This window comes from Pituophis catenifer, unplaced genomic scaffold (assembly GCF_029215685.1).
Source record: "Pituophis catenifer annectens isolate HBS135680 unplaced genomic scaffold, rPitCat1.0.hap2 SCAF_1, whole genome shotgun sequence".
NCBI lineage: Eukaryota > Metazoa > Chordata > Lepidosauria > Squamata > Colubridae > Pituophis > Pituophis catenifer.
The window spans coordinates 175,621,466-175,633,493 of NW_027256881.1; the positions used below are offsets into that span (position 1 = coordinate 175,621,466).

Below are 12,028 nucleotides of genomic sequence, written 5' to 3' on the forward strand. Positions count from 1 at the left end.
CAGAGGAATTATTGAGTCTGTCATCTGCACCTCTATAACTGTCTGGTTTGGTTCTGCAACCCAACAAGACAGACACAGACTTCAGAGGATAGTTAGAACTGCAGAAAAAACAATTGCTACCAACCTGCCTTCCATTGAGGACCTGTATACTCCACGAGTCAAAAAGAGAGCTGAGAAAATATCTACAGACCCCTCACATCGTGGACATAAATTGTTTCAACTTCTACCCTCAAAACGACACTATAGAGCACTGCACACCAGAACTAGACACAAGGACAGTTTTTTCCCAAATGCCATCACTCTGCTAAACAAATAATTCCCACAACACTGTCAAATTATTACTAAGTTTGGATTACTATTATTCTTCTCATCCTTTCTATTACCTATCTCCCCCCACTTATGACTATAACCATGTTGTTTGTATTTTTATGATTTATATTGTTCTGTTTGTTTCCTATTATGATTCGATTGCTTGTTAGTAACCTATGGCTATCACTAAGTGTTGTATTTTATGACTCTTGATGAATGTATTTTTTTTCCTTTTATGTACACTGAGAGCATATGCACCGAAGACAAATTCCTTGTGTGTCTAATCACACTTGGCCAATAAAGAATTGAGTTCTATTCTATTCTATTCTATTCTATTCTATTCTATTCTATTCTATTCTATTCTATTCTATTCTATACTATACTATACTATACTATACTATACTATACTATACTATACTATACTATACTATACTATACTATTCTATTCGAAAAATACTATTTTCTATCTAAATATATTTTCAATTTTAGCTGTCCCAAAAGAGAAGGTTTGGCAAGATGATTAAGATATCAGACAAGGGGCTCATCTAGACACCTTTTCTGGCCTAGATTAGAGTGGTCATTTACTTGCGTACATCCACAGGATGGGCAGGATGATAAAAACATGTCATATGATGGGGAAAGATGGATGCCATGATCTTGCTTTCATGATTTTGATAAAAACCACAAGTTCCTGCAGAACCATGTCCATGACAGAAACTCTATCAATATAGTGATGTTTTCCATCACAAAGAGGAGAGACTTTTCCATATCACATGGAGAAGGAACTTGAAGGTTGTCAGTTATCTGCAGGCCCACTGTAGGATTACTTCCTCCTATATGACTCCTATTTCTATGGCTATGTCTACTCTGGCTGCTAGAAAGATCAGAACTCCCCTGCAACCATAGATGTTTTCCTGGGCTCAGAGGAATATCAAACTCATGAAATGCTTTCTACAAACCTGCTACTCCTACTAGTCACCTCCGCAAAGCTTTATTTCTTGGTCCCCTGGGCAAAACTGCATTTGCTGTCAGCATAGCAAGGAGCAGAGAAAGGGGAAGTTATTTTTTTGCCTTCGCTAACACTTGCCTTTCCTCCCTGCTCCCTACCCTCTGTCCCGGCCACAAGAGATCCTTTACATTCCCTGCTCCTGTCTCATTTGCTTCTCTCTGCTCTCCAATGGCTCATGAACCAACATTTACTAGGCTAATCAAATTTTCTGGATTTCCATACTACACTGAATCATTAAATAACATTATGGTCTGGGTTTGTCAACACAGTAAACTAAAATGCAAATGACTAGTTGAATGTTATGTGAAGTCAATTTATGCAATCAGTTTACCAGCCTTCATCAAGTGTTTCATCTTACATCTTTAGCACATCTGGTTTTGAGATATGATTCAAAATTAGGACCTTAATGATTGAGAATGAAGGTACATGAAAGAGATCACATATTCTTACCTCAATTTTCAATCTTTTCAATCCAGACTCAAGTGAGGTAAGGAGTGACTAGAATTTTCATACTGATAGTGGACTAGAACATGGATCCAGCACTTTTACCACTGTGCTATATATCAATGGGTGGATATTATATTTTGGAAAAGTATTCATTTGTTTCTTTAAATCAATTTTTGGTGTGACTTAATAGTCTTATATAACATACTGTATAGTAAATAAATAAATAGGAGAGCCTGTTTGGTATAGTGGTCAAAGGCAAAAGGCTAGGAACAGCTGGGTGTTCCTACAAAGCTGGATCTTAGTCCTACAAAGGCAACAATGGCAAGCCACTTCTGAAAATGCTGCCAAGAAAACTGCATGGATTTGTCTAAGCAGTCAACAGGAATAAAGGCGGACTTGAAGGCACCACATAAAATAAATGATAGATTGAACTATAACTATAACTAAAACTTGAAATTCTGGAGACCACAAATACCATATACTTCATGAATCTCTTTCAATTAATGAATTTATCTTTCTTGGCAGTGCCAAAGCTGCCCTCTCACTTATCCTGCCCTTTTGGATTCAGTCTGACACAACATCTAAAGGAGGAGTCAAGGGAAGTGAAGGACAGGAACTATGGGTCAATTGTGGACCCTAACTGGAGTATACACCTTGATAAATGCCTGACCATACTAACATCCATTCATACTCATTTTAAAGAAGATAAAGATATTTATGTTTCCATTACTGGATGGAGACTAAATCAAGAGTGAAATCTAAATCCTCAATAGAGTGTAGAGAAGGCAGTGGAGTAATAAAAATAGGATGATTAGTATAAGAGTAGAGAGGGGAGCAGCAATTCAAGCAGCCCACTCAGCAATAGCCATGTGTTTATGGTTGCATTCCCATGACCACCCTTAGTACACCAGTTAACCATGTAAAAAAAAGTGGGGGGGGGGGAGAATATGCAGACATTTTTGCTGACCAGCACTTTCATAGAAGCAATTATCTGACATTAGAATAATACAATATAACATACTCGGCTGTCTTTAAAAGAAAGTTTAATAGACTTACCAATCAAGAGCTTTTAAGTTCTTCTCCGTGTTCACGATATTACGCATTTTTAAGATGAACCATTTATCAATATCTGTAAGTCTATGGATATCATCTACAGGGAAGTTTTCATTCAAGGCCTACCAGAAAGGGATGTTGATTAGTCATGGTTTCATGAATTAACTGACTTATTCCAGAACACTGCATTGAATAAAAATATTTAGCAGTTATTTCTATCTCAAATCTATTCTGAAATTTAGCTCTTTCTAAATCTAACTTTCAGCAATAGTTTATAAATATTGACTGCTTTTTAACTGTAGTCCATATCATCTGTTAATTTAACTAGTTTAATTCTGACTTTATTTCACTTTTTCTATTTAAAAAACCCTTCATACTTAATATTCCCTCCAGTTTCCTTTAAAATTGCATACTCTTTATCTTAATTCCAGATGTTATAAATTGTGTTCAAAAGTTTCATTTGTGTTCAAAAATTCATTTCAAAATGTTCAGTCTATACGAACTGGCCTATATACTGTAATTGCAGCCCAGCATAGCTTTCACCTAATAATATTGTATTATTATTATTAAGCTTTAGCTGGAATTATGTAAGGAGATTAGTTAAATAGGTTCAAAGACTTCATATTCCTTTTGAAACAAAATGTTGAATTGTTTTCCTGTGCTTTAATTTGAAGATTTGCAGGTTCCGTGAAGCCTTAAGAATGAGCTTCATAAAAACCAATCCAACCTATGATTATTGTCATGGATCTGGCTAAAAAGTAGAGAAACACTGTTAACTTTCAGCAATTTGCTTACATGATCAATTGAAAGTTCCCCATCTCAATTGAATGGGCATGAAAATTCAGTTTAAACCAGTTTAAATCTCATTAGAATTAGATTTCTTCCACAAAACTGATTTTCAAATACACATTGTCTATAGCTTTCAAACTAAGTTCTAGGGAGTCCAGTGGCTCCTTATAAAAAGATAAATTGCAAAAGACCAACTTTGTTGGACAGCTTGTTCACTATTTCAAGAATCCTATGCACTTCTGGAGACTAAAAGAAGCAACACTGAGGGCCAACAGATCTGATTATGGCCCAGGTGCACTCATATGGCATGATTCTGTGATGATGATTCAAAAAGTTGGCGAATTTGTCAAGGAAGGAAATATTCCTTGAGAGAAACAAATGTGACAATCTTGATATAATATTTTCAAGGAGACCCTACTGAAATATTACTATCTGATAGGCACTACAGCAACAGCATTCTTTTCAATCAGTCAAGTATGTAAACAACCTATTGATATCAATCTCTTCTTTCTCATGAAATCTTGTATGACCAATGAAGCAATTGGTTCCTTTCAACTGAGAAAATACATGCATCCATACAAAACATCTTTTGGCCAAATTAATGAAGGAATCAAGATAAAAGAATATTAGCAACTACTTAAATTATACAAAGTTCCTTACTTATAAGTTTTTGAATTAGATTTTAAGATACCAACAAATATGTAAACAATATTTTCCAGGAAAAAAGGACCTTGGATCATCTGAGGCACAAAAAGATAGTCGCCTATTAAAACCTATACAGAAATATGACTTAATTATTCGGACTATGCCCACTAAGGAATAAGTATTACGATAGCTAATTTTCTTCATAGCAAACTAGTTTTCTTTGTCAGGGATTTGCACATCCATTCATATAAATCTCTACATCAAGCTTGATATACCCCAGAAGTATAATTAACATCTAAGTCCTGCAGCATTAGTGTTGGCAGTTTAGGAAACAATCAGCAGCATCAAATACATAGCGTGTAGTAATGAATCATGTAATTTGAATGTGACTCTGCAATTGTTTGGTCCTATCTCTATCTTACCTCTTTTTAAAAATAGGAAAGTAACATCATGGTACAAAGATTGTAACTACATTTTTTCAAAGGACAGTGTCAAGACTCCTCCATCTCCAAATGTTGGATTTTGAGAAAAGTGAGAGTTAAAGGATTTTTGACAAGCTTAGCAAACAGACTTAATGTGGCATTGCACCAACAGGAATAAATAATTCATTCTTTAAGTGTCATAACAATTGTTAAAGATTTCTGACCAGCAAGTTCCAGACGTCTAGATGAATTTTAACAAGTAAAGAAAGCTGAAATGTCAAAACAGAAAAGAATATAATACATATTTGAATAATTCCACATTCTGGAAGAATCAGTGTCTATTCTTCTTAGGTTGATGCTATAAACAGACTGTATAATGGCCTAGGGGAATCGGAAAAGTAGTCTATTTCAGAGAAAGAAAATTAACAACAAGTTTGTTCTTCCTGCTTCTTAATTATTAAGGATTTAATGGAAAGACTGCCACCCAGACTACCTATATTCTTGATCATCACAAAAAATACTTGAGAATGCTGGAGATTTTGATACCATGAGATAATTTTAACAAAGGTCTTGTTTGGCATGAATAGTTTGCTCTTTTAAAACAAGTATTCTGCCACATTGAAAATGTTGTAACTGAATATTACATTACCTTTGTTTAAGAAAAAAACATGGAAGGTGCTGATCTTTATCTTGCTGCTATCTATCAGTTAAAACAATGCTTCATCTTTTAGCTAGTGACAAGATGAAAATTCAATTGCTTCTCACAGTACCTTGGCCACTGCATACATTCGTGTACTGGAGGCTTCAGATAGTTCGCTTCTGAGATCCACCTCACCAGGCCAGTCTTTATTCATTGGCAAGCATGATGTGAAGCCATCAATGGATGGGTGGCACATTCTTAAAGCCTTCTGGAAGCTCTCTTCAAAGGTCCGTCCAATAGCCATAACCTGGAATAAAGAAAGTATTAACACGGTCATGCATAGATTCTGTTTCAGATTTCTCAAGAAAAAAAATTCAAGTTGCCACCTTAAAAATAAATTAAGTCGGTGGGACTTCCGGTGGCACCGCAGGCGCCAAAGACGCTCCTTTTGCAAACGCCAGCCCTGTGATCTCGTAAAGCCACTAGAACAGCGCAAATCAGCTGTCTAGCGGCTTGAAAACTTTCTCCCCGGGAAAAGGGGAGGAAGAGAGCAGACGGGCATAGGTAGAGCTCCCCAAGGAGCCCCAGGAACAATTCTGGGGCTCGAAGGGTGAGAGCTCCCTGGAAGCCTGACAGAGCTCCGGATCTGGGACGTTTCTGCTTCAAGCAGAAGAAGACGCCGCGACCACCCCTGCAAACAACGCTTGGAATAAACATCATTCGGAAGCAGGCTGAGCAAACTCAGGAGAGATCAGATTTGCAAGTACTGAACTTTAACTCCAAATGTGTATTACTTCCTTTGGATTCATTAAGGGGAGAAAGTGAAACCAAGATGGCGACTGAGCTTTAATGGGGTGTGAAAGCGAAAGTTAAAAAGGAAAGTTTCATTTAGTGCTGGTAGCCCCTGTTCAAAATTAGAGATTTTTGCTTTAAGAAAAAAAAAAGAAGATTAAAGGCTAAAAAAACTACAGCAGTGATTTTTTTAAAAAAAGGATTGATATTATTTAAAGACTGGGAATTTTTGGATTTGGTGGATTTGTTGTTCTGGCTGCTGAATAAATTCAAATTGGAAACCAAAAATGGCCTCAAAACAAATAAAGACTATTGTCCCCAAAAGTGCTGGGAGCTCGCCAGCTCAAACGTCTAAATTGCAATCTCTCTCTGTTCCAACGGAACCACCAATATTAACACTTGAAATGTTGCAGGAAGCCCTTAAAATACAAGCCTCTGTTACAGGAAAAAAAATTACTGCGGTGTTTGAGGAGAAAATTCGAGATGTTGCTGAGGAGATAGTTCAAATTAAAGAGATTATTCAAAAACGAAATCAAGAAATTAGAGAAGATATTATTATGGCAGTTCAAGGTCTGGCAGGCCATATTGAAGCAATAGATGAAAAAGTGGAAGAAATTAAGCAGTCTAATGAGAACTTGGAAAATAAAATGGGAGAGGTCCAGAATAAGATGGAAAGAGCTGAGGCCGATGTGATAATGATACAATATATAGATATGGAATTTTCTTTGAGAATAAGAGGCCTCAAAGAAAATAAGCAAGAGAATTTGAGAGACATCTTTTCAGAAGCATTGGGAGATCAAAAAGCAAATCTTGAATGGCAAATTGACAAAATTGAACGTGTCAATTCATGGTTGCCAGGCAGAAACAACTACCAAGAGACATTGTAGTCTATTTTACAACAAGGAGAATACGCAATGAAATCTTACAAGTCACCTTTAAAAACAAACTTCAAGTGCAGGGGCAGGAGGTTTTAATACTGAAAGAAATCCCCCCCAAAATGTTGAGAGCCAGAAGGGATTATGCCTTTCTGGTGGAAGAACTGAGAAGCCGTCAGATACAGTACAGATGGGAGGTTCCAGCTGGACTAGTGGTGAACTATTCAGGAGAAAGATATTGTCTTAACTCAGTGTGGAAGGCAAGAGATTTTGTACTAAAGGCTGGATGCCCACAGCCCCCAGAAGCTAGAAGGAAGACGGAAGCAGAGGGGGCAAGAAAGGGGGAGAAGGAAGAATCGCTGGCACAGGCCCAAAGGGGAGCTTTGATTACTCAAGAAGATTTAATACAACTTTCAACTACTGCTCAAGCTTTGGAAGTGTTCGACAAAATAGAAGAACCTAAGGATCAAAGACAGACCCGAGCGGCAGCCAAGCATCAAGAAGAATTAAGACTGCAGCAACTACAGATGATTCAAGAAACTACAAAAACAGAAGCAGTGGGAGGAGCAAGACCAAAAAGTAAAATGCATGGAGATTTCCAGCAGATGCTCCAAAAGCTTCAGGCGGCCAAGAATGGCAACTAGATTTCTGACTTGGAATGTTAAATTCACCACAAAAGAGGAGAAAAATATTTCATTATTTGAAAAATAAATTAACTAGATTTCTGACTTGGAATGCTTAAATTCACCACAAAAGAGGAGAAAAATATTTCATTATTTGAAAAATAAATTAAGAGAAGCAGCATAAGGCAGAGTGACTTCTTGGCAAAAACACATGTGCTGAAGAAAGAAGAGTACAAAATTTTGGAGATAGAGTTTAACAGCTTTGAGCTACACCTAAAATTTGATTGACCAACTAGGATATTAGGAATAAAAATGGCCTACAAAACTCTGCTTTCCTTCTCCTAAGGGGAAGACTTTCAGGCAGGGGTGAAATGTAAAATTTGTTACTACCGGTTCTGTGGGCATGGTTTGGTGGTGGTGGTGGTGGTGGGGTAATGTGACTGGGTGGGCATGGCCAACTTTTTTTTTTTAACTTTTAAAAGCATTTTTTTCTACAACCTCTTTGGCCAAAGAGGTTATAGAAAAAAATGCTTTTAAAAGCCTCTGACGATCCCAGCTGAGCCGCACAATCATCAGAAAGTTTTTTTTTTTACTTTTAAAAGCATTTTTTTTGGCCGAAGAGGATGTAGAAAAAATGCTTTTAAAAGTAAAAAAACATCCTCTGATGATCGCGCGGCTCAGCTGGGCGGGGGGGCCCCAGAGATTTTTGCTACCGGTTCTCCGAACCACCCCTGCCATCGCTACCAGATTGGGTGATCCGGTCCGAACTGGGAGCATTTCACCCCTGCTTTCAAGCTTTTTCTCCTACAAGAACAGAGTTTCATATTTCCTTTTCTCTGGAAGCATGTAAAGTTTATTCTTAATAAACTTTGCTTATCTTTTTGGACCTGAAGACTTAACCTCTATTTTCTGTTTGTAGGCTTGGTTGTATTCATTCAGACATGCTCTGCTACCCACCCACAACCACAATTAATTAATTGGAGAATTCAAACCAACGTTCAAATATTTCACTAATGTACACAGTTTCCCTCCGAAGAACAGGGGAGCAAAAGCCAACTCATGTAGGGCTTTTGAATGCTTTCATTCTGAAACAAATACAGTTTTGCTCTCTCCTCTATCCCTCTTCATTCTTGGCTGATTTCAAGATCCAAATCATCATCATCATATTAATACCAACTCTGCAACAATAAAAATATACCTTTTAATATTGAAATAAATCAATCTGTCATAAAAGCTAATGAGGATCCTATGGTGAAAATTATAGAAAGCCTATGGTGAAATTATCCTTTTTTCAAATCCTATGGTGAAACTATAGAAAGCCTGACAGAGCAAACTAAGTTCAGTTCCTTATTGAAATATTGACACTGTTAATATTTTTTCCTCAGTTTTTCTGATAAAATTCAGCCCTATTTTTTAAAACATGGGTGGGAACATTGCGCTCCAAATGCAGTTCACGCATGCTTAGTTAATCCAGGATGACTGACACAGTTAAGCACAAATCGTTTTTACATCCTCTAAGATGCAAAGAAGGCTTACTTTTTTATTTTAAAAAAATGAAACCAAAATTAATATAATAAAATAAAACACTGCAGTGGCATAATTAGGGTTGGCACCATGGCAGATCAATCTCACCCTTTTCTGTTTTGCTTTGTGCTTTTATTAATTTCCCCAGGTACTGCACAAGGCAAATATTAGAAGGAAGTGGAGGTGGATATACTGTTTCTCTTAGGTCTTTGGTTCTCCGCTTGATTAGAACAAGGAAGGGACTTTTAACCCTTCAGTAAATACTGTGCACAACACAATGAATTGGAGAGAGTTAACCAAAACCTGACAGCTTTTTCTGGTGTTTATAGCACTTGCACAAGTTAAATTCCTGGATTAGGGTCTTCATAAAACTCAAAATTCCCCTATCCTGGTAAATGAGTCATGCAAATAGGGCAATTGATATATACTTAAATCCAGTGGTGAAATCCATTTTTTTTTTTACTATCGGTTCTGTGGGCGTGGCTTGGTCAGTGTGGTGTGGCTTGGTGGGTGTGGCTTGGTGGGCATGGCAGGGGAAGGATACTGCAAAAACTTCATTCCCACCCCGCTCCAGGGGAAGGATACTGCAAAATTTCCATTCCCTTCCCACTCCATGGTGAAGGATATTGCAAAATCTCCATTCCCACCCCACTCTGGGGCCAGCCAGAGGTGGTATTTGCCGGTTCTCCAAACTACTCAAAATTTCTGCTACCAGTTCTCCAAACTACTCAAAATTTCTCCTACCAGTTCTCCAGAACCTGTCAGAACCTGCTGGATTTCACCCCTGCTTTAATCCCTGCACTGTGCTCAACAGCCTGGCTAAATTCAAAAGTTAACAGCAACCCCCTTCTCCACACACAATAGCCACATTAATAATATACAGTAACTCAGTTCCCCACACAGCCATGTCACATAGCAGCTGACTTCACATAGTAGCTGGGTTCATACATTACATGATAATTTTTAAGCAAATTTTATTGAATAAGCCATGGATTCATGAATAGAACTAGCTAAAATCAATGTGTGAATTATGTCAGAATGTACTGCCACCAACATTATCACTCCAAGTGGAAGCAATACTAGGGTCATTGAAAATTAAATATATTGTCCTCTGTTCTTGTCTCCCATCTAGTCACAAGAAAAGTCAAAGACACACAATGCTGGAAGAAAGCAATTACACTACACATTTTTCAATGGCAATATTTCATGAATAGACTGGGTTTTACTTAATATAGCATAGAACTGAATGACAACATTTCAAAGTCTGAAAATGTTTTAGTTCTGAAATCTGCAAAAGAAAATTGCATCAGTTTTTCAGAGTCAGGAAAAGATAGGAAAATATGCTTAATTATGTAGCTAATACCCCACTAGTTATAAATGTGAAATTAATCCACAATGGAACTTCAATTATTGCTTCTGCCTTCACCCTTTTCCAAAGAAGAATGTGCATATGACCCATATTAGAAGAAATGTGAACTATAGATACAACAAAATATCACAGATATGGAAGCAAAACTGCAATCATATTTCCATATACTGTAATGGAATTTGATAATACAATAAGAAAAAAACAATCTCCAGCTCTGAAACCAGGAGAGTGAAACTTCCTAGATATATCCATTTTAGCAAAAATTGCTTTCTATGAGGGTTTATTTAAAATGCTGCCAAAGGGGGAAAAACATATTTGGAAATAAATGTTTCTCCCAGGTTCTGCACCTGATATAAACAGGTGTCAGAATTTTGTCCTCCAGAATTGGCAACCTGACTATGAAGCAAGCTTGATGAATCCAATGGACACTGTTTTTACACTTTTGCTTGAAATAATATTTGATACACTGCTAACTGATTTGAACTCAAAGTAAAACAAAGATAGAATACAACTGGACCTGTGCTGACTAGTGAAGATCCACCTCAATTAGTCATCTTGGCTCCTGCAAGCAATTGGTTCTGCCTCAGCGCAGCAATGTCTAGAGATGAGATCTATCTGCCTGAATCACCTGCTTCAGTTTGGTAATATGGACTGTATTCAGGGTCACAGTAGCCCCTATTACAGATCAAAGCAACCCAGTTGTGCTCTGACAATTGGAAACATAACATTGTTTCATTTTATATCAAAGAGCTGTTTCAATGAGGCAAAGTACCCTGTCAAGATTGAAAAACGCTTAAGCTTCCTGTGATTATTATTGCTTTTCAACTTGCCAACAAACTGGGGGAAGGGAAGGAAATGAATGTGGAGGCTACAATCTTCAACCATGAGAGCCAAGGACACTTTTGCGGGTGTCGGCCAAGACGTCGACTGTTATCAAAACAACTGGCTAATTCTTAATTGGACAGTGTGACCCACTCCATGGGAGTAGGGGATGAAACTCATTTTTAACTATGCAGGATTGCGCGGGGAAATGTAGAATTGGTTTTGCTTTCTTCTGTGCCGGAATGATGTACTCAATAAATACTTTTGGGATTTTAAAGTTCCTGAAGATGCCTGCTTTTATTGGATCTATTAATCGGATGGTTGACACACCCATTTATACATCATAAACAAGTTTTGCATACCCTTTTTTATAAAACAAATAAATATAAAACAAATAAGCTCAATAAAGCCTTCTATAATGGAGTTGTGTAGCTTTCTTTTTTCTACGAAGGTAGAAGGGAAAGAAGATTTTTTTAAAAAACCCTAAAGCTCTAAAGAAAGCCTTGAATGTCAAAATAGTATAGCCAAAGAATATGTTTTAAAACCATTAAGAAAAAAGTCTGACAACAAGCAAATATGTTATTAATTAGTATATTTTGCAAAACTGTTGGATAATTAGTTAATTAACTGCATGATTTACCCATTATGTCACATTCCATTCTTCTTAAAACCTACAGATGAATGTGTCAATATTACTCTAGAGAGTCCT

General features: G+C 37.0%; 1 protein-coding gene across 1 annotated transcript in view; it reads right to left on the reverse strand.

Annotated features, from left to right (window-relative positions):
- CPS1 (carbamoyl-phosphate synthase 1) overlaps positions 1-12,028 on the reverse strand; it is a 177,335-nt gene that overhangs the window by 101,363 nt on the left and 63,944 nt on the right. The window contains exons 19-20 of the mRNA XM_070956779.1: positions 5,445-5,621; positions 2,822-2,940 (exon numbers count right to left, since the gene is read on the reverse strand). Of these exons, the coding sequence (XP_070812880.1) occupies positions 2,822-2,940; positions 5,445-5,621 (296 nt within the window). The remainder of the gene's footprint in view (positions 1-2,821; positions 2,941-5,444; positions 5,622-12,028) is intronic.